The sequence below is a fragment of the Callorhinus ursinus genome, unplaced genomic scaffold, assembly GCF_003265705.2.
Source record: "Callorhinus ursinus isolate GAN/ISIS: 27379988/994484 unplaced genomic scaffold, GSC_fseal_2.0 scaffold13, whole genome shotgun sequence".
NCBI classification, from domain to species: domain Eukaryota; kingdom Metazoa; phylum Chordata; class Mammalia; order Carnivora; family Otariidae; genus Callorhinus; species Callorhinus ursinus.
This window is the reverse complement of record NW_027397075.1, coordinates 43,550,853-43,575,953: the sequence shown is the minus strand read 5'-3', so window position 1 is coordinate 43,575,953 and position 25,101 is coordinate 43,550,853. Positions and strand designations below refer to the sequence as shown.

The 25,101-nt window shown below is 35.7% G+C and overlaps 1 protein-coding gene across 1 annotated transcript in view; it reads left to right on the top strand.

The window, feature by feature from the left end:
- XPR1 (xenotropic and polytropic retrovirus receptor 1) overlaps positions 1–25,101 on the top strand; it is a 252,234-nt gene that overhangs the window by 155,786 nt on the left and 71,347 nt on the right. The window contains exons 4-7 of the mRNA XM_025877687.2: positions 13,480–13,703; positions 16,534–16,683; positions 16,946–17,029; positions 22,235–22,316. Coding sequence (XP_025733472.1) covers positions 13,480–13,703; positions 16,534–16,683; positions 16,946–17,029; positions 22,235–22,316 — 540 coding nt within the window. The remainder of the gene's footprint in view (positions 1–13,479; positions 13,704–16,533; positions 16,684–16,945; positions 17,030–22,234; positions 22,317–25,101) is intronic.

Sequence of the window (25,101 nt, the reverse complement as noted above, 5' to 3'; positions counted from 1 at the left end):
AATACCCATCACCAGGCTAACCCATCCCCCCACCCCCCTCCCCTCTAGAACCGACACTTTGTTTTTCAGAGTCCATCATCTCTCATGGTTCGTCTCCTCCTCCGATTTCCCCCCCTTCATTCTTCCCCTCCTGCTATCTTCTTTTTTTTCTTAACATATCTCACATTATTTGTTTCAGAGGTACAGATCTGTGATTTAACAGTCTTGCACAATTCACAGCACTCATCATAGCACATACCCTCCCCAATGTCTATCACCCAGCCACCCCATCCCTCACACCCCACCCCCACTCCAGCAACCCTCAATTTGTTTCCTGAGATTAAGAATTCTTCATATCAGTGAGGTCAAATGATACATGTCTTTCTCTGATTGACTTATTTCACTCAGCATAACACTCTCCAGTTCCATCCATGTTGTTGCAAATGGCAAGATCTCATTCCTTTTGATGGCTGCATAATATTCCATTGTGTGTTTTGTGTGTGTGTGTGTGTGTGTGTGTGTGTACACACACACACACACACACACACACATATATCACATCTTCTTTATCCATTCATCTGTCTATGGACATCTTGGCTCTTTCCACAGTTTGACTATTGTGGACATTGCTGCTATAAACATCGGGTTGCATGTACCCCTTCAGATCCCTACATTTGTATCTTTGGGGTAAATACCCAGTAGTGCAATTGCTGGATCGTATGGTAGCTCTATTTTCAAATTTTGAGGAACCTCATACTGTTTTCCAGAGTGGTTGCACCAGCTTGCATTCCCACCAACAGCGTAGGAGGGTTCCCCTTTCTCCGCATCCCACCAACATCTGTCATTTCCTGACTTGTTAATTTTAGCCATTCTGACTGGTGTGAGGTATCTCATTGAGGTTTTGATTTGGATTTCCCTGATGCTGAGCTATGTTGAGCACTTTTTCATGTGCCTGTTGGCCATTTGGGTGTCTTTGGAAAAATGTCTGTTCATGTCTTCTGCCCATTTCTTGATTGGATTATTTGTTCTTTGGGTGTTGAGTTTGATAAGTTCTTTATAGATTTTGGATACTAGCCCTTTATCTGATATGTCATTTGCAAATATCTTCTCCCATTCTGTCAGTTGTCTTTTGGTTTTATTGACTGTTTCTTTTGCTGGGCAAAAGCTTTTTATCTTGATGAAATCCCAATAGTTCATTTTTGCCCTTGCTTCCCTTGCCTTTGGCGATGTTTCTAGGAAGAAGTTGCGGCTGAGGTCGAAGAGGTTGCTGCCTGCGTTCTCCTTTAGGATTTTGAGGGACTCCTGTCTCACGTTTAGGTCTTTCAACCATTTGGAGTCTATTTTTGTGTGTGGTGTAAGGAAACGGTCCAGTTTCATTCTGCATGTGGCTGTCCAATTTTCCCAAAACCATTTGTTGAAGAGACTGTCTTTATTCCATTGGACATTCTTTCCTGCTTTGCTGAAGATTAGTTGACCGTAGAGTTGAGGGTCTGTTTCTGGGCTGTCTATTCTGTTCCATTGATCTATGTGTCTATTTTTGTGCCAGTACCATACTGTCTTAATGATGACAGCTTTCTAATAGAGCTGGAAGTCCAGAATTGTGATGCCGCCAGCTTTGCTTTTCTTTTTCAACATTCCTCTGGCTATTCGGGGTCTTTTCTGGTTCCATACAAATTTTAGGACTATTTGTTTCATTTCTTTGAAAAAAGTGGATGGTATTTTGATGGGGATTGCATTGCATTTGTAGATTGCTCTAAGTACCATTGACACCTTCACACAATGTTTGTTCTTCATATCCATGAGCATGGAACGTTTTTCCATTTCTTTATGTCTTCCTCAGTTTCTTTCATGAGTATTTTATAGTTTTCTGAGTACAGATCCTTTGCCTCTTTGGTTAGATTTATTCCTAGGTATCTTATGGTTTTGGGTGCAATTTGAATGGGATCGACTCCTTGATTTGTCTCTCTTCTGTCTTGTTGTTGGTGTATAGGAATGCCACTGATTTCTGTGCATTGATTTTATATCCTGCCACTTTACTGAATTCCTTTATGAGTTCTAGCAGTTTTGGGGTGGAGTCTTATGGGTTTTCCACATAAAGTATCATATCATCTGCAAACAGTGAGTTTGACTTCTTCTTTGCCAATTGGATGCCTTTGATTTCTTTTTGTTGTCTGATTGCTGTGGCTAGGACTTCTAATACTATGTTGAATAGCAGTGGTGATAGTGGACATCCCTGCTGTGTTCCTGACCTTAGGGGGAAAGCGCTCAGTTTTTCCCCATTGAGAATGATACTCGCTGTAGGTTTTTCATAGATGGCTTTTATGATATTGAGATATGTACCCTCTATCCCTATACTCTGAAGAGTTTTGATCCAGAAAGGATGCTGTACTTTGTCAAATACTTTTTCTGCATCTATTGAGAGGATCATGTGATTCTTGTTTTTTCTTTTGTTAATGATTGTATCACGTTGATTGATTTGCGGATGTTGAACCAACCTTGCAACCCAGGGATAAATCCCACTTGGTCGTGGTGAATAATCCTTTTAATGTACTGTTGGATCCTAATTAGTATTTTGGTGAGAATTTTTGCATCCATGTTCATCAAGGATATTGGTCTATAATTCTCCTTTTTGATGGGGTCTTTGTCTGGTTTGGGGATCAAGGTAATGGTGGCCTCATAAAATGAGTTTGGAAGTTTTCCTTCCATTTCTAGTTTTTGGAACAGTTTCAGGAGAATAGGTATTAATTCTTCTTGAAATGTTTGGTAGAATTCCCCTGGGAAGCCATCTGGCCCTGGGCTTTTGTTTGTTGGGAGATTTTTGATGAGTGCTTCAGTTTCCTTAGTGGTTATAGGTCTGTTCAGGTTTTCTATTTCTTCCTGGTTCAGTTTTGGTAGTTGATACATCCCTAGGAATGCAGGTTCCGAGTTATCTAATTTGCTGGCATAGAGTTGCTCATAATATGTTCTTATAACTGTTTGTATTTCTTTGGTGTTGGTTGTGATCTCTCCTCTTTCATTCATGATTTTGTTGATTTGGGTCATTTCTCTTTTCCTTTTGATAAGTCTGGCCAGGGGTTTATAAATCTTGTCAATTCTTTCAAAGAACCAGCTCCTAGTTTCGTTGATCGTTCTACTGTTCTTTTGGTTTCTATTTCATTGATTTCTGCTCTGATCTTTATTATTTCTCTTCTCCTGCTGGGTTTAGGCTTTATTTGCTGTTTTTTCTCTAGCTCCTTTAGGTGTAGGGTTTGGTTGTGTATTTGAGACCTTTCTTGTTTCTTGAGAAAGGCTTGTATTGCTGTATACTTTCCTCTCAGGACTGCCTTTGCTGCATCCCAAAGGTTTTGAACAGTTATGTTTTCATTTTCATTGGTTTCCATGAATTTTTTTAATTCTTCTTTAATTTCCTGATTGACCCATTCATTCTTTAGAGGATGCTCTTTAGCCTCCATGTACTTGAGTTCTTTCCGACTTTCCTCTTGTGATTGAGTTCTAATTTCAAAGCATTGTGGTCTGAAAAGGTGCAGGGAATAATCCCAGTTTTTGGTACTGGTTGAGACCTGATTTGTGACCTAGGATGTGATCTATTCTGGAGAATTTCCATGGGCACCAGAGAAGAATGTGTATTCTGTTGCTTTGGGATGGAATGTTCTGAATATGTCTATGAAGTCTCTTGGGTCCAGTGTGTCATTTAAAGTCTTTATTTCCTTGTTGATCTTTTGCTTAGATGATTTGTCCATTTCAGTCAGGGGGGTGTTAAAGTCCCCCACTATTATTGTATTGTTGTCAGTGTGTTTCTTTGCTTTTGTTATTAATTGCCTTATATAATTGGCTACTCCCATGTTAGGGGCATAGATATTTACAATTGTTAGATCTCCTTGTTGGATAGACCCTTTAAGTAGGATATACTGTCCTTCCTCATCTCTTATTAGTCTTTGGTTTAAAATCTAATTTGGCTGATAGAAGGATTGCCACCCCAGCTTTCTTTTGGTGTCCATTAGCATGGTAAATGGTTTTCCACCCCCTCACTTTCAATGTGGGGGTGTCTTTGGGTCTAAAATGAGTCTCTTGCAGACAGCATATCGATGGGTCTTGTTTTTTAATCCAATCTGATAGCCTGTGTCTTTTGATTGGGGCATTTAGCCCGTTTACATTCAGGGTAACTATTGAAAGATATGAATTTAGTGCCATTGTATTGCCTGTAAGGTGACTGTTACTGTATATTGTCTGTGTTCCTTTCTGGTCTATGCTGCTTTTAGGCTCTGTCTTTGCTTAGAGGACCCCTTTCAAGATTTCTTGTAGGGCTGGTTTCATGTTTGCAGATTCCTTTAGTTTTTGTTTGTCCTGGAAGCTTTTTATCTCTCCTTCTATTTTCAATGACAGGCTAGCTGGATATAGTATTCTTGGCTGCATATTTTTCTCGTGTAGTGCTCTGAACATACCATGCCAGCCCTTTCTGGCCTGCCAGGTCTCTGTGGATAGGTCTGTTGCCAATCTAATGTTTCTCCCATTATAGGTTACATATCTCTTCTCCCGAGCTGCTTTCAGGATTTTCTCTTTGTCGCTGAGACTCGTAAGTTTTACTATTAGATGTCGGGGTATTGACCTATTTTTATTGATTTTTGAGGGGGGTTCTCTGTGCCTCCTGGATTTTGATGCCTGTTTTCTTCCCCACATTAGGGAAGTTCTCTGTTATAATTTGCTCCAATATACCTTCTGCCCCTCTCTCTCTTTCCTCTTCTGGGATCCCAATTATTCTAATGTTGTTTCGTCTTATGGTATCGCTTTTCTCTCAAATTCTACCCTCGTGATCCAGTAGTTGTTTATCTCTCTTTTTCTCAGCTTCTTTATTTTCCATCATTTGGTCTTCTGTATCACTGATTCTCTCTTCTGCCTCATTTATCCTAGCAGTTAGTGCCCCCTTTTTTGATTGCACCTCATTTAATAGCCTTTTTGATTTCGACTTGGTTAGATTTTAGTTCTTTTATTTCTCCAGAAAGGGTTTCTCTAATAACTTCCATCCTTTTTTCAAGCCCAACTAGTACCTTTAAAATCATGATTCGGAACTCTAGGTCCAACATTGTACTAATGTCCATATTGAGTAGGTCCATGGCAGATGGTACTACCTCTTGTTCTTTTTGTTGAGGTGATTTTTTTCCATCTTATCATTTTGTCCAGAGTAGAATAGATGAATGAGAGAACAAAATGCTAACAGGGTAACAATGTCCCCAGAAAATATACTCTAAACAAATCAGAAAAGACCTGAAACCAGGGGAAAAGAAAGGTAAGGAAAGAAAAAATAAAGAGGAAAAAAAAAGATAAAGATAAAAACAAACAAAAACAGAACAAAACAAAAAAAAACAGAATATGATCAAATATGATCAGGCTGGTGGATAGATCAGTGCCACACACTAGATTCTGAGTGTATTTTGGTCTGTTAGAAGAAAGTTCTCAGCAGCATTTTTATGTGCCTACATAAAAACAAAATCTTAGAATATATCTGTTGCTTTTAATATTCCACAGTTAACACAGGCAAAGCCTTTTTTTTTTTTTAAGATTTTATTTATTTGACAGACAGAGACACAGCGAGAGAGGGAACACAAGCAGGGGGAGTGGGAGAAGGAGAAGCAGGCTTCCCGCCAAGCAGGGAGCCCAATATGGGGCTCAGTCCCAGGACCCTGCAACCATGACCTGAGCTGAAGGCAGACGCTTAACGACTAAGCCACCAAGGCACCCCTGGGTTGGAATGTTTTAAATAGCTAAGGGCTTTTTCCTTCATTTCTAAACAATCTCAGTTTGTTTTTTTTACCTGTCCTAATCTTTTGGCTTTGGTTATTATGACTTCACAGCAGTGTTATGAGCTTTTCCTTTCTTTACCAAGAAAGAGGGAGGGAAGAAGGAAAGAAAAGAAATTGCAGTAGTGTTATTTATAAGTATGGGAATTATGGCAATAGAAGATTTATTTCTTGGCTGTAAATTATTTTCCAGGCTTCATATATATGTAAGACCAATTGGATAATAGTTACTCAGAACTATTCCTGTTACAGTTATTCCTGTAATCCTGTTACGTGTTTTTCTTTATTCTTACCGAATTTGAGGCATTGTATATTATGCCACTGAGTGTTTGTAATAAAACATAAGCATCTTTTTCACTGAAATACTAAATATCATTTTAAAAGTGATTATATGTATCTAGTACCCACATAGCTAAATAATGACGTAATGGCTGGTTTAGCTCTTTGTTTGTGTGTGTGTAAAGATGTGGATTAAATATTTATTAATTAGGGTGATCATAGGTCTGTAGTATTGTTTAAAATTCCCATTGTGTTCTTATTTTTTCCTACATCATGATTCCCTTGAGTTTATTACAACAGAATCCATTACTTAAGAGCTATTAAAGAATGGGGGTTGGGGGGTTTTTTAGGAGAGAAGTAGGGGACATGAATTAAAGCAACCACACTAGCTTGCTTTCTTGTTAACATATCTGATGAAAATTAAAATTACAATTATTTATGTACTATCCACGTGTCCACTATCCTTTCTTCCTATCTTTTATTATTTAAAGACCATGGAAGGAGAGGGAAGTTTTTTAAAGGAAGGCTCCTTTTTGGTGATAACATTACAAATTGCTGAAGTCTCCTAGGTCTTAAGACTGATAAGATTTTTTTTCTTTATAAGACTGATAAGATGGGGAATTTCCCTGGTCATGGATCAACACAGTTGCAGGATGGCGTCTTCATAAAGAAACTATCATCTAAATTAATGTTCTTTTAAACTGTAGGTTATGACCCGATACATGGGTCAGGAAATTAAAATACCTTCGGTTATCATGAGCATTTAAAAAAATATGAATATAAAAAATATGAATAGAATGTAGTAGAATAGAAACTATCAGATTATATCTAATGTGTTTATTTACCAATTGTATCTATTTCTTTTAAGTTTATGTACAATATGATACTTGGTAGTTTAGAATTTTGCAAAGTAAAACTGACATGAAGAAGCATTGACTTGACTTGGAGGAAAAGAGAGGGATTGTGGAAAATCCTCCAGAAGAAGTAAAATTTAAATTGGATCTTTCAAAATGCGGGGCATTTCCACATGCTCTTGGAGGAGCATATTGGGGATAACAGTGGTAGAGGACTTAGAGTACAGTATTCTAAGGAAACACCATGCATCGTGACATCAAAATACATGTTATATTTGGGGGTGAGGAGGATTACAAAAAGTCTGTTGAAGCTGGAGTTATAAGAGAGTAAGGATTCAGTTATTATTATTGAAAAAAATTTGAAGAGTATTATGTTTTATTCATACATGGATATTTTAGACTTCAGTACTTGAGGTGTAATGATTTCAGGTAATAAGAATTCCAGATAAAAGCAGAACAAAAATTTCATGTTAATAAAACGAAATCAACTATCCTGAGTCATCTAGATTTGGTCAACCTTCTTACAAACTTACTTAGTATTTCAGATAACACTGAGGTCCATAAATTGAATTAGCAAGCTCGTAACATTGCAAGATATGTATACAAAAAATAAATGTATTCTAAACACTAACTTTATCAAGAATTATTCTTCAGTTCCATAACAGTGTAATAGCTTTGTTATTCTGAAGATAGCTTATAGTTCTGAAATAACTTTTCTAAAAGTAGAAAAATGTAAATGTGGTGAAAACTAAGAAAAATCTTCTTAACCATATTGCTCTTTTTTTTAATATTTCTGATGCCCGTTTGTTTGTTTGTTTATTTATTTATTTGACAGAGAGACAGCGAGAGCAGGAACACAAGCAGGGGAGAGGGTCAGAGGGAGAAGCAGGCTTCCTGCCGAGCAGGGAGCCCGATGCGAGAGTCAATCCCAGGATCCTGGGATCATGACCCGAGCCAAAGGCAGAAGCCTAAGGACTGAGCCACCCAGGCGCCCCAACCATATTGCTCTTTGAGGGACATATAGGTGCTTTGAAAGTTTTTAAGTGGTTATTGGAAATTTTTATCAAATATTTTATTTTCTGAGAGCTTATGGCATTAAACATATTATGAAAGTAATAATCTTTTCTCATTCAGGGCCACTTGATTTATTGGCATGAGTAGAAATTGAAATTTATCGTCAAAATAGGCTGCTTTCGTCAGCATTTATAAAATTACCTAGAAATATTCATTTTTATTTTTTGTAAGTATGTAGATTATAATTCATAGGCCAAAGTACATTCTTATGTACACATTTACCTTTTTCCAGGTCCTGGGCTGCCCCCATATGTTTGAGATTTTTGGATATCTGACTCTAGAAAATTGAGGTGTCATTGAAACACAGATGTGGACACTTGGTATCAAAAGCAGTGTTTCTCATCCTTTTTAAACCTGTTGATAAGTATTAAACCATTTTGCTAAGTATAAAAATCTCACACCATAACTATGATAATACTGAATTTTTTTTTTCCAGATTACATGCTTTTACTCCCCTATTCCCAACCAGGGATTTTCCTTCATATGCTCTTCTAGATAGCCTTGCCCTTAAGGAAGAAAATAGTTCAAAAACATAGCTGAATACCCCTGGTATATATTTTTCCTCTGTTTCTTTTTTTTTAAAAGATTTTACTTATTTATTTGAGAGAGAGCACCACGAGTGGGGGTGAGGGGGAGAGGCAGAGGGAGAAGCAGACTCCCAGCCGAGCAGGGAGCCCGATGCGGGGCTCGATCCCAGGACCCTGAGATCACGACCTGAGCCGAAGGCAGACGCTTAACTACTGAGCCACCTAGGCGCTTCTCTCCTCTATTTCTATATGGGAACTTGGATTACTAGGGAGAAGTTTTTCCTACATATTCATTAAGTCAGTCAGTCAACAAACAGGGGTTGAGCCTACTGTATGCATGCTCTTACAATTACAGAGATGATGATGATAGTCCTCACAAAAATGTATATATGAATGTTAATAGCATAATTTATATAGTAAAAAAATTGGAAACAATTCAAATGTCCCTCAACTGATTAATATTTAAACAAAATGTGATACATCTACCCAACAAAGTATAATTCAGCAATAAAAGGAACAAACTACTGATACAAAATGGATGAACCTCAGAATCATGCTAAGAAGCCAGACTGATGCAAAAGACAACATATTGTATGATTCCTTTATAAAAGTGTCCAGAAAAGGCAAATATATAGAAAGAGAAAGTGGATCAGTGGTTACCTGGAGCTGGGGGTGGGAATGAGCTTTGATAGCCAATGGCCCTGACAGAAGTGTATGGGATGTTGGAAATGTTCTAAAATTGGATGGTGCTGATAATTGCACAGTTTACAAATTTGCTAAAAATCAGCAGAATATGCTTACCATGGGTGAATGCTGTGCTATGTAAAGTATACCTGAAAAGTCTATTTAAAAATTGCTCACCATTAAAACAATGAAGTTTTTTTTTTTTTTTTTTGCCCTCAAAATCATTGGCTCGGAGAGCTTACAGTTAATCAGTGAAACAAACATACACCAAAGAATTATGTTCAGTGTGCTTTGTATGCATGTTTGTGACCTCATGAGAGTCCTATAGGCGGAGTTTCAAGTTGTGGTTCAGAGTTTTTAGGCAAGAAACACTTTACATAGAAAATGATATTTGAGATTAGCCTTGTAAAATGAGTAAGGAGTTTGCCAGATGGGGAGGTATTTTTTTCTTGACTTATTGGTGGCACGCATGAAGTAATGGTTCTTCTTTCTTTCCATTTTTGGGACTTCTTTCACTTTTAATATCCATGTAAATAATTACAAAATATATGTATTGACAACTGGCTAAGGAAGCTAAACAAATAGCAAATTCATATTAGTCTCTTAACAATAAAAGTTGATCATTCATATGATTTTCTAGCTTTTGGGTCTTACTAATTACCTAAGGTTTTTAATCAGCAAAGTAATTTATAGTTGACCTTGGATAAATTATCACATTCTTTCATTAAATATGTGTTTGTGTTTGTGTATATTATTTTTTCAAATGGCTTTTAAGTGGTTAGGACATAAATACTTAAGTTGTTAATAAAACAGAAGTGTTAAATATATCTTTTGGTCTAGGAGCATCATGAAAAAATTACAAAATCACTAAGTACACCATGAACTAAGAAAGAACCAAAAAGTTCTATATTGTTTTTGATCAGAAGGATAATGAGATGAACAATTTTGTAATAGAAATGCTTGACTTCTATAAAAAGAACCTTGAAATTCATTTTGCCTTTTCAGTGTGAGATTTGGAAATAGGTGAATTGTTCTTTCTAATAATATGGAAGACTAGGAAGAAATTCTGAATACCTCTCACTACAAAACAGTAAAATGCTACATAAAATATGCAAAATTATTAGATACAAAATAAAATACATGCTTAATATGGCAAAAGACCTAAAAGAGAGTATCAAAACCATGCACAAAAAAGAAACTACCAAAATTGACTTTTTGAAATTACCAATTACATGGGTGCCTGGGTGGCTTAGTGGGTTAAGTGTCTGCTCATGTCATGGTCTCAGGGTCCTGGTAACAGCTGGCTCCATGCTCCCTACTCAGCAGAGGGAGTCTGCTCTCCCTCTAGCCCCTCCTCCTACTTGTGCTTGCTCTCTCTCTCTCAAATATATAAAATCTTAAAAATAAAATAACCAATTAATGAACTTTTAAAATGAAAATATAATCACTGAAATTAATATCTTAACTAGTTAAACCTGCAAATTAGGTAGAGATTAAGAGAAAGTTTATACACTTGAACATAGACCTGAAGTAGTTACCCAGAATGCAACATAGAGATAGAGAGGAAAACATAAGCTATGTAAAAGAGCAACAAGGTTAAGAGGCCATAGTTGATATCTGTGATTTGCTTTTTCCACTACCCGTTCTATATTTCCTTTGCCCTCAGCCAGAAGCCCAACTGGCTGGGGTTCTTTACTGGATGGGATAACCCAAACTTTAATTCCTGAAGGGTCTGAATCCTCAATAATTCTTTTCTTTGATTTCTGTAGTTTTGCATTAACTTTTATTACTTGTCGTGGAAAAAATAGGATATGTTCCAGAGCGTCTCCTGGGTTGTGGACACAATCTTCCTTGCTCCTGTCGTGCATTAACAACTCACTTTCCTCTTGGTAATCAAGATCAATCACTAACCAGTAAACAGCTTCTTTGCCTACTAATTCAGTGGTATGTTGAGTGCAAAATGGCCAGGTGGTAGTCTTGTCTTCCAATTCATTAGAACCATTGTTGTATCCCTCTGAAGGAAGCATTTTCCTTTGAAAACTCACCAATAGGCGGAGTTCAAGTTGCAGATTGGGAAGCAAAAATTAAGTGAGTGTTCTTTGGTATGGTAGTGAGAGGAGCCACTCCCACTTTGATCCCTTGATTCCTAGACTCTGTATTTTGGCTGTATTTGTGAAAGCACCAATAAATATAATGGCCCTAATACTGCATCTTGTAAGACTGAACCCAATTTTTACAGAGTTTTGTCTCCCAGCTCACTTTGTTAAGTCTCTCTTTAGGCCAGCAGTTTCTGGGTATGTGGTGAGACCATTTTATTCCATGGAGGTTATTGCTTTACAACCTTTGCTATGAAATGAGTTTCCTGATCAGAAACAAAGCTATATAGAATACCATGAAAATGGGTAAGGCATTCCAGTTGATAGTGGTGCTAGCCAGGAGCATTATGAGCAGGGAATGTACAACCATATCAAGAATACATTTATTCCAGGGAGGACAGATCTCTGCCCCCCTGCATGATAGAAGGTATCCAATGCATTTAACCTCCCACTAGTTGACTGACCAGTATTGATGGGGAATGGTGCCATTTCTGGGGCTCAGAGACCATGCAGGTGTTTGTTGCCAGATGAGAAGCTGCATTATTAGTTGTATAGCTGCATACCAGGTGCTATAGGCTCTGTTGATTTGCTCCAGTGATGATACCACATCTAGTATAACAGCTGCCATCAGAGTGACCACTTGGTTAAATTTACCTTAATCCACAGTCATTTTTCAAGATCCATCCAACTTCTGCACAGACTAAACAGATAAATGGAAATGTGATAGATACCAATATCCCTGCATCTTTCAAGTCTCTGGTGGTGGCACTAACCTCTGGACTTCCCCTAGGGATATGCTTTTGCTTCTTGATTATTATCTTGATAGGAAGAAGTTCTCGAAAGTTCATTAGTCGTTCCTACAATAATGGCTCTTACCCCTGGGTCACAGTCAATGTGGAGATTTCTACAAATGGCCTGGTGTTTCTACTCCAATTATACATTCTGGAACAGAGAAAGCAATCACAATGTGTCTATGGACCAGTTGGGTCCACTGTGAATTAAACCTGGGTTAATATTTCATCTGTCACCTGAACACTATAGATCTCCATTTGGCTGCTGGACCAAGTGGCATTTGGAGTCTCCAGAAATTTGCATCAGTTCAGAATTACACGGCATAATTCTAAGGTAGACACTAACATCCCTTCTTCCATAGTGTATGCTCTACCTTCTTCCAGTTATTCAGTCAAACATCTACCTAGGTGTTGCTATGAAGGGATTTTGCAGCTGTAATTAAGGTCCCAAATCAGTTGATTTTAAGAATGGGAGATTATCCCAGGTGAGCCTGACCTACTCACATGAGCCCTTAAAAGAGACTGAGCTATTCCTGAGGAGAGAAATTCAAATCATGAATATTCACAAGGTTGTACAGCCATCACCATTATATAATTCCAGAACATTTTCATCACCCCCCAAAAGACCGCATACCCATTAGCAGTCACTCCCCATTCTTCCTGCCCCATAGACCCTGGCAACCATAATCTTTCTGTCTCTGGATTTGCCTGTTCTGGACATTGCATATAAATTGAATAATAAAACAATATGTGGCATTGTCTTCTTTCACTTATCATGATTTCTTTAAGATTCATTCATGTTATAGTATGTATCAGTACCTCATTCTTTTTTATGACCGAATAATATTCCATTATATATATATATATATATATATATATATATATATGTAATATACATGCCGTATTTTGCTTATCCTTTCATCAGTTAATGGACATTTAACTTGTATTCCACTATTGTGAATACAAATTCATGTATATGTACAAGTTTTTGTGTGAACATATATACCTAGGAGTGAAATTGCTGGATCTTAATGTACCTAACTTTAAGTTAAACTTTGTTTAACTTTTTGAGAATTGACAAACTGTTTTCCAAATTATAATGTGGCTTTACCATTTTGCTTTCTCACTTTTAGTGGCTTTTTAGATTCTATATGTTCATCTGTAAAAACAAAGGGTACACTTGAGGTTTTGCAGGGAGGGAAATGTGGGATAGAAAGATAGAATGAAATGTTATACCAAAACATTTTTTTTCCTATACAGTTCTAAATATTACATGTAACATTTTTTTCTTAGAAATTTTAGGGAAACAGACCAGAATAAAAAGTAAATCAAAAGTCAGTGAGAACTTTACCAGCTTTTTTATCTTGATGATTTGAAATTCTGTTTTTTTGTTTTTATAGAAAAGCTTGCAGAGGCTCAGCGCAGGTTTGCTACACTTCAGAATGAGCTTCAGTCATCACTGGATGCACAGAAAGAGAGCATTGGCGTTACTACACTGCGACAGCGCAGGAAGCCAGTCTTCCACTTATCCCATGAGGAACGTGTCCAGCATAGGAATATTAAAGACCTTAAACTGGCCTTCAGCGAGTTCTACCTCAGTCTTATCCTGCTGCAGAACTATCAGGTACTTAGAGTCTTATCCTGGAGAATGGAACCTTCAAATAATTGAGGAGTTTGGAATTAACCTTGAACTATACTAATGGGCCAATCTAAAAAGGGAAATCTTTACCATGTCATTATTTTTTAGGTTCTTAATGTGATTTCACATATTCTTATTGGCTAAAAACCATGTATCAAAGGTGGCAAAATAGTGTTAAAAAGACTTCTATTTTTGAAGTTCAGTTTTCTAAGGCCTTTTCTACAGTGTGCACAAGTAACCCGTGATTCATGGTTTACTTCCCATTTTTAGAGGCATCTCTGGTAGTAGTAAGTAGAAATAAGAAATTATGTATGTTTCTCCAGCCACTGCTGGCTATGTAAGAGCTTTACATTCCTCCAAGCCTATAACAAAATTTCCACAAAGGCAATTAGACAGTTAACTTTTCTGAAACTAACACTAGTAATATAAAAGATACTAACTCTACAACTTGCCCCTGAGAATCCTTCCAATTGTATTATCCACAGATTGTAATATAACTCTATTAAAAAAAATCTTTATGGAATTACTGGATCACTCTGTTGTATACCTGAGACTAATACAACACTGTATGTTAACTACATTAGAATGAAAATAAATTTTTTTTAAAAAGTGGAAAAATATCTTGTGAAAGAAATTAGATCACAGCAAACACATATAGAGACTGAATGAATAGGCTATTATGATATATCACTCAACATTTTTAAAACCCAATCTGAAAAGCTGAATTACTATGTACACTGAATTATGGAAATAGAAGGCATTTATTAATTTCTAATTCTTTACAGATTAGTTTACATATTTAAATCTATAATGAATTTATTGAAAAATATATTTGTTCAGTAATAAACATTTAAATAGGCAAAAGCATCAAATCTTTAAAGAGACCTTACATACTGTTCTTTTTCCATTTTATTATTGTGATTAGTACTTCTAACCAGTGGTTATATAAAACATTATATAAAAACTAAAGGTTATATAACGAAAGTATTCTAGGGGTAAATATTGGGAGTTTTAAAATAAAAAGTCAGGGCGCCTGGGTGGTGGCTCAGTCCTTAAACAGCTGCCTTCGGCTCAGGTCATGATCCCAAAGTCAAGGGATTGAGCCCCGCGTCAGGCTCCCTGCTCAGCGAGAAGCCTGCTTCTCCCTCTCCCACTCCCCCTGCTTGTGTTCCCTCTCTTGCTGTGTCTCTCTCTGTCAAATAAATAAATAAAATCTTAAAAAAATAAAAACAAGTCATTATAATCTCATATCTCTAGTAATCTACGTTGTTAATGCATGTACTTATTTCCCTTTTTTTCCCTTTTATAATTCTACCTTCTTTGGTAATTTAATATTTTATCATTCAAAGAAGAAACCAGTTGGAAAATAATTTTAGAAGAATAGTAAAGTATATGATGGGAAATTCCTTTCCTTTGAAATTTATCTGTAGCTTTATAATTTATATTTAAAAAGAAACAAATGTAATTCTTCTTTCTTATAATGCTATGAAATATTAACTTTTCATGTTTCATTGATTATGCTTGTGTGTTGCAGAGAAACACCCGTGTTAAATTTTATTTTACTAGCTTTCCCAGAAGCTTTTGTTTGGCGTCAGTATAAAATGCTCCTTGGGAAAACAAAAATAATTGTTAATTATAAAAGTTCTGTTCTATTCTCTATTCTTTAAGGCTGGCTATTCTGTAAGAATATATATTGAGAGTGAGGAGAAAGGAAAATTAATTGAAAGCAGTATCTAAATCACAGTGTATGCACCCCTAGGAGAGTTTAAGATGATTTGCTAAAGTATGAGTCAAAAATTATAAACTAGCAAGCAAGCAAAGTCTAATTTGGAGTAAGTGCTCAATTTTTTTACTGATAAGGATATGTGCTCAGCAAATTTGGAAGATCTCTGGTTTAAAGAACCATGCAAATCTACAGTTTCCTGCTTTTTTGCATATACCGAAGAACAACAATTGGAGAATGTAGAAAAGTGTAGTATTTTGATATTGTAGAAATGGAGGAGGAGTGCAAGCTCCTATCCATTATCAGCAAAACCCTGTATGTATGATCAATGTTACTCTTTTTGCACTCCCATCCCCAAACTGAGAATGGATGGAAGCAAAATGAAGTTAAAAGAAATAGACGATCTTCCATTTTCATACATGCTTGCGTAGTAGGGGGAAAATACATAGCAATAACAGTCCTTCAAAAAACAAAAAAGTAATAAATGTATTCAGTGTATTATAAATCCAAAATATTTTCTGATAGTATTCTTTTGATCATGAAGCAAAATAATATAAATTAGTCTTTTTGAGAATAATTGTACATAAGAAAATGGAAATAAAAATGTTTTGAGTCTAAGACTTCCATTAATTTACTTGAAATAGAAATCATAGGGTTCATAGTTTAGGGTTTCTTTTATTATTGATGGCACACTACCTTGAAATAAATAGATGGAATAAAAAGAGTCTTTTTTTTTTTTAAGATTTATTTATGAGAGAGAGAGTAAACGTGGTAGGGAAGGACAAAAGGAGAGGGAGAGAGAATCTGAAGCAGATGCCTCACTGAGCATGGAGCCTGATGGTGGGGCTCAGTCTCACTACCCTGAGATCACGACCTGAGCCGAAACTGAGACTCAGTTGCTTAACCAGCTGTATCACCCAGGCACCCCAAGAAAGAAGAGTCTTATCCTTTTAGAAGTAAATGCTTGTATGAAAGCATTGCCATTTCCCTCAGTACTCAGTCATCAGTCAGCTCATCAATGCATAGTGCTTATTATTTTTCTTCTTTTATGGTGGTGGAAATTACAGTAGTTTTTCTCATTTCTTTCTGTAGAATCTGAATTTTACAGGGTTTCGAAAAATCCTCAAAAAGCATGACAAAATCCTGGAAACTTCTCGTGGAGCAGATTGGCGCGTGGCTCATGTTGAAGTGGCCCCATTTTATACATGCAAGAAAATCAACCAGCTCATCTCTGAAACTGAGGTATAGTAATCTCACTTATGTACCACATATTTTCAATTGCATTAATGTCTTGTTTTTAATGAAATAATTCTTCATTCCTCTTTTTGTAATTAGTTGCTAGCTTTGAATACAATATTCTTTACTCATGATTTTTGTCTTTTGCTTTGTCAGTGTACATTCACCAAGAGGTTATCAGAGTACCATGTATATAAATGGTTCAGAATTATTTATGTATTACTCAAGATTAGTATAACCTGTGTCAAAATTTAATGTGTCTTTCTAGGCTGTAGTGACTAATGAACTTGAAGATGGTGACCGACAAAAAGCTATGAAACGTTTACGTGTCCCCCCTTTGGGAGCTGCTCAGGTTAGTATTTACTTCCAGTTGTTTGGTTGGTTGGTTTTGACTATTGAATAATCAACACAATCTGTTTAGTTGATAAGACATACTAGTTTCATTACTTTAAAAAATATGTCAGGGGCATCTGGGTGGTTTAGTTAGTTAAGCATCCAGCTCATGATTTCGGCTTAGGTCCTAATCTCAGGGTCATGAGATTGAGCCTCGTATCAGGCTCTGCACTGGGTGTGGAGCCTGCTTAAGATTCTCTGTCTCCCTCTCCCTCTGCCCGCCAACCCTGCTCTCTCTCCTTAAAAAAAAAAAAAAAAAGAGGTCAGCCAAATTTTAAAAGTAGCTATTACTACTGTTATTTTGTTTTTAAAAAATCCAGCGCCTCAGGGCACCTGGGTGGCTCAGTCGTTAAGCGTCTGCCTTCACCTCAGGTCATGATCCCAGGGTCCTGGGATCGATACCCGCATAGGGCTCCCTGCTCGGCAGGAATCCTGCTTCTCCTTCTCCCACTCTTCCTGCTTCTGTTCCCTCTCTCGCTGTTTCTCTATCTGTGTCAAATAAATAAAATCTAAAAAAGTAAAAAATCCAGCACCAGATCTCACTTCATGATGAATTGTAATGTCTTCCCACCTTTCTCTTCTTATGCTGTATTCCTTCTCTTATTTATTCTTATCGACATGCTAACTTCTTGGTCTCCCCAAATTATTAAGGTGAGATATTTATTTCATGTTACAGTCACCAATGATTATGATTAGGTATTTAATGATACAGGGTGGGAAGATTCAGGTGTGCTGGGCTACCACAGAACTTTATCCAAAATGCCATAGTTACATCAAAAAAATTTATTAAATGACATCTACACAGTAATTATACCAAAAATATTTAGGTGACATATTCTGTTTCATAAAATGTCTCAACTTAAAAGGATTCATTTTTTTTTTAACTTAAAAGGATTTAAATGATAGAATATAAGTTCTCTGACCACAGTGGAATGGAAATCAATAACAAAAAGAGCTTCCTCATCCTAATAAAAGGCATTTATGAAAAAACCTATAACTAATATCATACTTAATGGTGAAACTCTGAATACCTTCTCCCTAACTAGGATTCATTCTAGGCACTTTTATTCAACATTGTACTAGAGATTCTAGCCAGTGCAGTAGGATAGGAAAAAGAAATAAAAGGCATTCAGATTAGAAACAAAGAACTAAAACTGGTGGAGTATTTTTGCTGATGACATGGTAACCTATGTAGAAAAATCCAGTGAATCATTAGAATAACTACTAGAACTAATAAGTAAGTTTAGCATGGTTACAGAATATAGGACCATAAATAAAATAAATTGTATCTCTATGTACCATTCAGAACAATTTGAAATAAAAAAAATTTGGGTGCCTGAGTGGTTCAGTCGACTGAGCATCTGCCTTTGGTTCAGGTCATGATCCTAGGGTCCCGGGATTGAGTCCCACATGGGGCTCCGTGCTCAGCGGGGAGTTTGCTTCTCACTCCGCCCTTCACCTTGCTTGTGCTCTCTCTTGCTCACTCTCTCTCAAATAAATAAATAAAATCTTAAAAAAAATTTTTTTTAATTTACTTTTTTTTTTTTTAAGATTATATTTATTTACCTGACAGAGAGAGAGTGCAAAAGCAGGGGGAGCAGCAGAGGAAGGAAGAGAAGCAGGCTCCCTGCTGACCAGAGATCCCAATGCGGAACTTGATCCCAGGACCCTGGGATCATGACCTGAGTCGAAGGCAGACACTTAACCAACTGAGCCACCCAGGCACCCTGAAATAAAAACTTTTAAATGCTATTTATAATTAAAATATGTAGGGATAAATCTGACAAAAGATGTGTGAGACTTTTACGTTGAAAATTATAAAGCATTGCTAAGAGAAATTAAAAGAAACAAATGCATGAGAGATATATCATGTTCGTGGGTTAGAAAACCCAATATTTCTAAATTATCATTTCTTCCTAAATTGATCCATAGATAAAACACAATCCAGCTCAAAATCTCAACAGGCCTTTATATTTATTATATATGTATATAACTGGTTAGCAAATTAAAAAATTTATATGGAGTTAAAAATGAACAAGAATAACCAACAAAATTTGGGAACAACTTAGTTGAAAGATTGACACTACCTTGTATCAAATTATTAAAACTGCAGTAATCAAGACAGTGTGGTATTAATGTCAAGATAAGTAAATAGATGAATGAAACAGAATAAAAAGTCCAAAAATAGACCAATAAATGGTCAACTAATTTTTTTTTGTTATGTTAATCACCATACATTTCATCATTAGTTTTTGATGTAGTGTTCCATGATTCATTATTTGTGTATAACACCCAGTGCTCCATGCAGAATGTGCCCTCTTTAATACCCTTCACCAGGCTAACCCATCCTCCCACCCTCCTCCCCTTGGTCAACTAATTTTCAATAAAGATGTAAAGACAGTTCAGTGGGAAAAGGATAGTTTTTTCAACAAATGGTGATGGAGCGATTCGCTTCCACATGCAAAAAAAAAAAAAGAACTTCCACACATCTTTCACACTATATATAAAAATTAATTTTAGGTATATATAGATTTAAATGAAAACCTAAAAGTACACATTTTTGAAGAAAATAAAGGAAAAGGTCTTGTTGACTTGTTTATGCAACGATTTCTAAGAAATAAAACCAGAAGCTCCTCATCAAAATTTAAAATTTCTGCTCTGTAGAAGACAATATTAAGAGAATGAAAAGCAACAGACTAGGAAGAAAATATAATAGATAAAAAACTTGTATCCAAAATATATAAAGAACTCTAGTATTCAAAAATAAGAAAACAAACAACCCAACTTAAAAGTGGGCAAGAGATCTGAACAATCAGATGTATGCATAGCAAGTAAACATGTGAGTAGATGTTCAGTATTATTAGTCATAGGGAAATGCAAATTAAAACCATAGTGAGGTAACATATACCTATTAGAATAACTAAAAACATGGACACTAAATGAGGAACAAAGCTCAGATATCTCGGATGCTGCTAGTGGAAAATAAAATGATACAGCCATATTGGAAAACAATTTGGCAGTTTCTTAAAAAATTAAACCTTTACCTACCATATGATCTGGCCTATACTCTTAGGTATTAACCCAAGACAAATGGAATCATATTTTCATAAAAGATGTGTACACAAGGGGCACCTGGCTGGCTCAGTTGGTAGAACATTCAGTTCTTGATCTCAGGGTCATGAGTTTGAGCCTCATGTTGGGCATAGAGCCTTCTTTAAAATAAATAAATTAATAAATAAAATCCTTTAAGAAAATGGTTCATGAAATGTTCTGAAGCAGCTTTAGTCATAATAGCCTAAACCTGGAAACAAATCATATCTATCAATAGGTGAATGGATAAACAGTTATGGTATATCCATATAATGGCATACTACTCAGCAATAAAAAGGAATAAACATTGATATATGGAACAATATGGGTGCATCTTAAAATAATTATACTGAGGGAAAGAAACCAGACCAAAAAAGAGTATATACTATATGATGCTGTTTACCTAAAACTCTGGAAAATGCAAACTACTGTATAATGACAGCAGATCCATGGTTTTCTCTGGGGTGGTATAGGGTGTGGTGTGCAGAAAAGTGTTATAGAAGGGCATGAGAAATCTCTTGGGAAGGGCAATAGATATGTTCATTGTCATGATTATGGTAATAATTTCCTAAGTGTTTACATATATCAAAACATCAAATTGTATACTTTAAATATGTGCAGTTTAGTATATGTGAGTTATATTTTAGTAAAGCTATTAAAATCTTGAAAAACTAAGGTATTTATAAATGCAAAAAGAAGTGGTAAAGCTAAGAAAACACGGAAATGGTTATCCTTGGTGAGGAGGGAAGGTTTATGGATCTGGAAGGGATAGGGACTTGAAAGGTAATAGAAATGTTGTTTCTCATGATGGGTGAACACTTTATTATTCAGTTCCTAACAGTCCAAATACATTATATATATTCTTTTATATATGATAAATTACACAATTTTTTAAACTAGAAAAAAATTTTTTGAAAATATAGATGACTGTCTTCCCTCTGGATGCTTTCAATCTTTAACAATTCAGATACCTGTTACTGATTAATATATAAGTCAGAGAGAGTCTCAATGCTTTTTTTCATTTAAAGGTTTTCAGCAGAGGGAGTTTCAATGCTTTTTTTCATTTAAAGGTTTTCAGCAGAGGGAGTTTCAATGCTTTTTTTCATTTAAAGGTTTTTAGAAAACATTTAAACTATCTTAAATGTAACATTTAAGATATTATACCTTTAACAACAACAGAAGTTCTTTATAATATTCATAGCAAATATTTAATTCCACAATATTTTCTCTCTCCTGTTTCTCATACGTTTATGTTTAAAATATCAGGGTACTTCCTTTTATATTAGAAAACAGTTGATTTCCTTTTATCATTTTCTAAATACAAAACTACCATAAAATAGAGAAAAATATTTTTTGAACCTACACACTCTGGAGATTCTAATATTCCAGTCCCTGGAGAATTTCTTTATATCTTAAAAATTCACTTTAGGGACGCCTGGGTGGCTCACTCGGTTAAGCATCTGCCTTTGGCTCAGGTCATGATCCCAGAGTCCTGGGATCAAGCCCCGTATCAGGCTCCCTGCCCAGCGGGAAACCTGCTCTCCCTCTCCCTCTGCCTGCTGCTCCCCCTGCTTGTGCTCGCTCTCTCTCAAATAAATAAATAAAATCTTTTAAAAAAATTCACTTTTTAGTTACCCCAGTGTTAATAGTGGAAGTAATATAGAAAACAAGTGTTCTTAATTTTGCCATTGTCTCCATGGTTCATAGTACCAAATATGTGAATTCTGAGTAATCGTGACCTACAAAATTTAAAGATACATACTTTGTAAAAATGAAATTGCACTTATATTTCTCCCATAAGAAAAACTCAGTGTATATATAATTCAATGTTCAAGATTAAATTCTTGTTTATTTAGTAATCAGATTTTTGTAAAGGAATTTGAGTAACTGGCAAATCCATTTTATGTTACAGGAGAATGATGTTTCTCTGGTTCTGATATATAAAAAATTCAGTTCATAAAATATTTTTGTTTTCATGGTAGAGCTTTGGGTCTCATACTACTAATTTATTACAGCATATACTAAATGTGCAGTGTTTTGCCCTATGCCCAGCATGCTGTTTTTCTGTTTACAGCCTGCACCAGCATGGACTACTTTTAGAGTTGGCCTATTTTGTGGAATATTCATTGTACTGAATATTACCCTTGTGCTTGCCGGTAAGTTGTTTAAATTTTGAATTAAATTATCCTTAGTAATATGCCTTTGTTCTATTCTGTCCCTCTACCAAAACTAGTACCAAACTAACAGAGCTGCTACTGAAAGAGAAATTTGTCAGGGCTAAGTTTTTTGTTGTTAGAAATGATTCAGAGGGATGCGTTGGTGTTTGGTCATTTGTTTGGTTTGGTTTTCCTTTTGGGTATAGTTATCCTAGTATTGGTATAATTTATGATCATATTTTAATCTAATTCTGTTTCTTTAAATGAATGCAGCCTATTTATATAGACTACATGGGAATATTGCAATAAAAAACCCAGCCCTAGATTGTTAAGCTAAGCTGTTAGGGAAGGAACACTGACTTGTCTTCAAAAAGCCTGGGTTTCAGTCTCAGCTCCACTGTTTGTTAGTTGTTTTGGCTTTAAGGATATCATTTAACTTCTCTGAAATAATTTCCTTATTTATTAGGTGACTTACTACCTTAAATTTACAGGGTCATTTTAGAATTCATTCATTCAACAGGTAAATTTTATATATTTCATGATATGCTTGATACTTATGAGTATTAAGATAGATAAGAGAATCCCTTTCCTTATGAAGTTTATTATGTAAGGGAGATTAAAACATATATTAAAACAGTAATAATACAAGACAGAAAATGTTAAATGTTCTAAGCAGGTCAAAGGAACAAAGTGATTACTTTAAATGAAAGCATCGGGGAGGACTGATGGGATGAAAGGCATTTTAAGAGGAGACAGATAAGCAGAGATTTTGTTGGTATGGGAAGAGGATGGGGCATAGGAAGGGGGGTTGGGTTATGAAGGAGAGAAATGATAAATTCACCTAGTGTGAAGGAGAGGATTAGATGATAAGAGTGGAAGATACTTGAGACCACTTCATGGAGATCAACTAAGAAGTATAAGTAAAACAGGGGTGCCTGGGTGGCTAAGTCGGTTAAGGATCTGACTCTTGATTTTGCCTCAGGTCATGATCTCAGGGTCTTGGGATTGAGCCCCACATCACATGTCAGGCTCCGTGGTCAGCAGGGAGTCTGCTGGAAATTCTTTCTCCATCTCTCTCTCCCGCTGCCCCTCCCCTCAGTCACATGCGCACATGTGCACACACTCTCTCAAATATTTTTTTAAAAAAGTATAAAACATGTTTATAGTTGTAAAGTACTACATCAGTATAAATTATATGGTGTATGTGATGGGAGTTGTTCTTTCTAAGAACAACCTCAATCATTTTTGTGTGAATTTTTTTCTTTTATTTTCAAGATGAGTCTGTTTGTAATTATCATTATCATCATCAAATAATAAGAAAAAATAAACTTCATTCTTTTTATGTGAGTGCATTGAAAAGAAGTTTTTTAAATTCAGGGACAAATTGGGGTTTTGTTTTCTTTTGTAAATACAGACTTTTGTGAGACAGTCTAATTTTTTTTTTAATGTATGTGGTTTATGCATTTAGTGTGGTGCATTATGATCTCTCACCTCAGAACTCTTCTTTGTTTGATCTTTGTGTGGGGGGGTAGGGGGAGGGAGGGTAAACGTAAAGCCAGCTGTCTATCCTTATTTATCTCCCAGCGGGTACTAAAAGGTAACTGTGTTGAAAGATGAGAGAGAAACACAGCAGTAGTAATGCATGTATAAGCACGATTCTTTTTTCATTCACATCAAAAAATAATGTGCGTTATTGGTGTAGTTTCTCAAGGGGATATGACCTGATATTTAATAATTTGTCTGAAATTCACATATTTCAGATATTTAGTTTGATGAAGATGAAAAGTTACCTAATTAGATTTTTTAAAACTTGTTCTCTTACAGATTTCTAAGAACCTTTACTTAATTTGGTACAATAACAATATACCGTATTTCATTTTTTGGTTTGATAAAGATATGAGTTTGGCTCTTTAAAGTACATATAAGTGTGTGAAATAGCAGGCACTCATAACCTAATAGGAAGAGTAGTAATGGTTTCAATCTCTTTGGAGGGTAATTTGGCAGTATATGTAAATTTTTAAATGCACTCACTGTGGTTAAGCAATTTTATTTCTAGAAATTTATCTTACAGACATACTTGTATATGGGTGCAAGGACATGTATGAGATGAGTGTATTCACTGCCATTTTGTTTATAGTAACAAAGTCCTAGAAACCACTCAGATGTCCATCAGTTGTTTAAAAAACTAGATAATGTTACCTCTGTACAATGAAATGCTGTGAAGATATTAAAGTGAATGAGTGACAAATGGGTATAGCACTTTGGAGAACTGTTTGACAGTATCTACCAAAACTGAATATATACTATACTGGGTTGTTTGTACGCCTCAGTTAATATGTATTGTGCTGCTGTGAACATGCATACTCATGGATTTCTTTGGGTACCTGGTTTCAGTTCTTTTGGATATATACCTAAGAGTGGAGTCATTCAGTTATGTGGTAATTCTATGTTTAAGCTTCTGAGGCACCACCAAATTGTTTTCCATAGAGGCTGCACCATTTTTCATTTTCACCAGGAATTTATGAGGGTTCCATTTTCTTTACACCCTTACCAACTTCATGGTTTTCCTTTTTATTTATTTTTTTAGTTATAGCCATTCTAGTGGGTTTGAAGTGGTATCTTGTTAATGTTTTGATTTGCATTTCCCTAATGACTAATGGTATTGAGCATTTTTTCATATGTGCTTATTAGCTATTTGTATATTTTCTTTGGAAAAATGCCTGTCCAAGTCCTTTGCTCATTTTTTAATTGACTTGCCTTCTTATTGTTGAGTTATAAGAATTCT